Genomic DNA, 3881 nt, shown 5'->3' on the forward strand with positions numbered 1-3881 from the left:
TTCTCTGTAATCCCGCAGGAAACAAATATTGGGCCATCAATGGCTACAATATCATGCCAGGTTATCCAAAGTACATCTACCAATTGGGTATTCCAAAATCCATCAGGAAAATCGATGCAGCTGCTCATATTGAGGAGACATCAAAGACACTGTTCTTTGCAGGAGACCAGTACTGGAGGTAACTGTTCATTCTGAACATAAATATTCATCAACTTTTCTCATCACCAACATGTCACTGTTTACATAAAGAATGTGCTTCCTTTTCCAGTTATGATGAAGCCAAAAGAGTCATGGATGAAGGTTACCCACGCCTGATAGCAGATGACTGGCCAGGAATCTCAGGGAGAGTGGATGCAGTATTTGCACAGCGTGGTAAATTTAAAACAAATAATCAATAAACTTCTGAGATAGTCAAAGCATCAATATTCTGTTTTCATGAGATGAAGTAAAATTTTAACTGACTTTGCAATAAAAAGAAACATTTGTTTAATTGTTGAGTAAATGCTGCAGAAAGCTTCCAAGTGCCAAGTGAGTTAACTTGATGAGTACATGAAGAATGAAAACAAAAAATGCTTGAGATCACAGCAGGTCAGACAGCATCCATGGAGAGAAAGCAAGCTAACATTTCATGTCTAGTTGACTCTTCATTAGAGCCAGACTCGAAACGTTAGCTTATTCTCACTCCATGGATGCTGTCTGACCTGCTGTGATTTTTTATTTTCAGTACAGATTCCAGCATCTGTAGTAATTTGCTCCTATTTAGTACATGAAGCAAACAGACAATGCCTATCTCATGTCTGACCACCAGCTTTACAGGGATGAGATCTGAAGTTGGCCAATAATGGGGTCAGTACAGTTACATTGCCTATTGTTCAGGGACAATAAGATGTATAACCTTCTGTTGCTACTTGCTATTTATTGAGCTATGAAGGTGTTGTGTCCTGGGTCAAATAGGGGCAGAACTGGTTTGTATTTGTTGCCAAATGTTGGGCCCAGTGTCTACACTAGAGACTGATGGAAGGACAATATTTATTTGATTACTTTTTAATATTACATTCAGAAATATGAATAATAAATCATTTGATCCATCTCAGTGAACTTTGTTTCTGAACTCTGGCATGAAGCTGTTCTTTTAATTCCTGCTCATTTGTTTGAACGTAAGGGTAGAATTTCAATTGAAGTCCTCATCTCCCATGTAATCTTAGCATGATCTTGTGGGAACCTGAGTAGATGATATAAATGCTGTTTCACTTGGTTTTTCTCTGTTTGTGGATGATAGTATGAGATACCATCAGAAGATTTGCAGGAATTCCTAGTGACAGCGTTGTTACAGTAAAAACCTGAGATCAAGGACGGAGGTAGCTAGAGAAGAAAATAATTTGAACAAGCCAACTTCAGTTTGGATTGGTTATCTTCCGTGAACTATTGGAGCTAGTTGTGCATTTAAACAAGCAGGATCTACTGGATTCAGCTCATTTGGTGACCATTAATGCGGTTAATTTGTTCAGTTATAAGGACAACATGATGGTCAGACTTTCATTGTCATGTTTCTCAGAACGTGAAATGATGATTGTTGGTGACTATTCATTTCATTTCTTTTCATCCAGAAAACTTTTAATGTTCCCTACTTCCCCGCTATTTCCCACAGCTCCTCGGCTTGTGATGATGCTGTCACTGTAAGAGGTTATTTTGTCCTGGTTTCTTTTGAAGAAAGGTTGTGAGGCAGAGGTGCTGAGCTGTCGATAAGAAAGGAAGCAATCTGTGAGGCCGTAGGGTCTTTTTTAAAGTTGGGACAGAGGAAGCAGCCTGGGTGTGGCTAGCGGTCACAGATCAGGCTTTCTAGCTTGTTTTAGTTTTCCTTTTTGGTTTTACGCAGAATCTGTTTGAGGGCTCAAAAGAGTTGGAAGTTTCAGTGAATTTCTACTAGATCCTATTCTCTCTGAATCTTCTTTTGATTTTTTTGTCTTCCTGAATGGGAGAACTGCATGTAAGAATCTGTGTCTGAATTTACCTTTTTGCCAAGGGCTGTGGTTATGGGATGTTACTATGTTGGAATAGTTAATTAGTAATAGTTACTGTATCTATTATTCGGTTAAGTTTCCCAGTACTTAAGTTATTCTAAATTCCTCTTTCTTTTGTTTATATTTGAACTATAGTGTTTAAATAAATTGTGGTTTGCTTAACATCGAGAAGTTTGACCAATCAATTTGCATCTGGAACCCGGCACTTCACATCTACCTCTAAAATCAGAAAATTTTAGGGTCTAGGCTACCTTCTTAAAATATATTGAGGGGGTCTGGTCTGGAACATAACGTGTTTCTTAAACAATTTCAGGCTTTTTGCTTCTGATTTCCCCCTTTGGTGAATTTACAGAAATGAATCTTTTTTATATGAAAAGCTTCATGATACCTGCCTTAAATTTACCAATTGCCAGTTGGAGCTTTTGTCCTTTTGATCTAGCCTCATCAGTTATTTTGAAGTAGTGTTCAATATCTATTGCCTACTCTCCTGAATATCCCTTTACAATCACTTTCTTCGTCACTTTTTTGAGCCTGACGTCTCATTTTTTTCAAGTGTTCCTCATTCCACTGGTGCTCTATCAGTCTTGTGACTCACAGCTTTAGAGAGTCCTCTGTGTTTCTATTATCAGGACTTGAAACAACAATGAATGTGTTTGATCAGAGGACGGCTGTTTGATTGTAACTTTTTTCAGTTTGTATTCTGTTGTTTGGACAATATAATCACCATTCTATTAGCTTTCTTGATTGCTGTCTGCATTAATTTAATATATTGATTGTGAAACAACTAAGATTCCTTCTGCATCTTTGATATTCATGCAGTATGCATATTTTTAATTAATTCAGTGCATTACAGTTATCTTCAATGAACTTTTTTTGTTGTTTTGTCTAATTGTATACTTTTCCAGACTTTTTTTAAAGTTCCTGAGCTCCTTCTCCTAACTTTATTGTCCTTCTTGGCTTTGTATTATCTACAAATTGAATATTTTCCTGAATCTAAATTATGTTGCAAATTTGCAACATCAGCAATCCAAGAATGAACTCAATTCCATAATATATGTCTTCAATTAATGTCTTCAGCCAATTTCTTTAACTCAAATTCAAAATAACACTTTGACTTTGAAATTCACTACATCTGCTTAAAAGCGATTTTTAAAAAATGTTATAGAACAGTCCATGTACAATGTAGAAGCAATAAATGTATCTGAGAAATATGTTGGATTTATTTTATTTTCCTTTGCAATGTATTGATTGAACTGCATGTTCACCCTGAAGTAACGCCTCGCTTTTGCATTCTGTTTTATAGGGTATATTTATTTTTTCCGTGGACCAAATCAGTTCCCGTTCAACATCAGACAGCAGCAAATGGTTTCAATACAGAGAATCAATCAATGGCTGGGCTGTTAGATAAATGCATTATTAAATTTGTAATGCACTCCGTACCAAGCCATTGTGAATAGATTATGTGCAATAACCTTCTCAGCAGAGCTCTTTAGGTTGTTCTAAAACATTATCACAATCTAATGTAATTATTGTAAACAAATAAACTATTTGAAATAAATCAATCAATTTTTAAAATTTTTTGCTATTCCAACATTTGTTGTTTAATGCTGGAAGCAACATTTGTTTCCAAAGTTGATGTTATTTATTTTTCACATTTATGCTGCAGTGCATGCAAATTTGGAAGATCTAAAGATATGCAATGGAAGTATGTTTATTAAATGTTAAATGATATCATTCTGTACATGTTTGAAGAGTGAAGGGTTAAATTGGTTAAAAAAATCAATGTATGACTAAAGTGGTGTAGAGATGTAGCACATCCTGATCATTTTTCATCTAATATGTTGTAAACAAAATAAAAAG

General features: G+C 35.5%; 1 protein-coding gene across 1 annotated transcript in view; it reads left to right on the forward strand.

The window, feature by feature from the left end:
- Positions 1-3425, forward strand: part of LOC109936741 (collagenase 3) — a 57031-nt gene extending 53606 nt beyond the window's left edge. Inside the window, exons 8-10 of the mRNA XM_048598300.1 lie at positions 19-178; positions 269-372; positions 3325-3425. Of these exons, the coding sequence (XP_048454257.1) occupies positions 19-178; positions 269-372; positions 3325-3425 (365 nt within the window). The remainder of the gene's footprint in view (positions 1-18; positions 179-268; positions 373-3324) is intronic.
- The last annotated feature ends 456 nt before the right edge of the window (positions 3426-3881 follow it).

Source organism: Rhincodon typus, chromosome 6 (assembly GCF_021869965.1).
Source record: "Rhincodon typus isolate 14 chromosome 6, sRhiTyp1.1, whole genome shotgun sequence".
In the NCBI taxonomy this organism is placed as follows: domain Eukaryota; kingdom Metazoa; phylum Chordata; class Chondrichthyes; order Orectolobiformes; family Rhincodontidae; genus Rhincodon; species Rhincodon typus.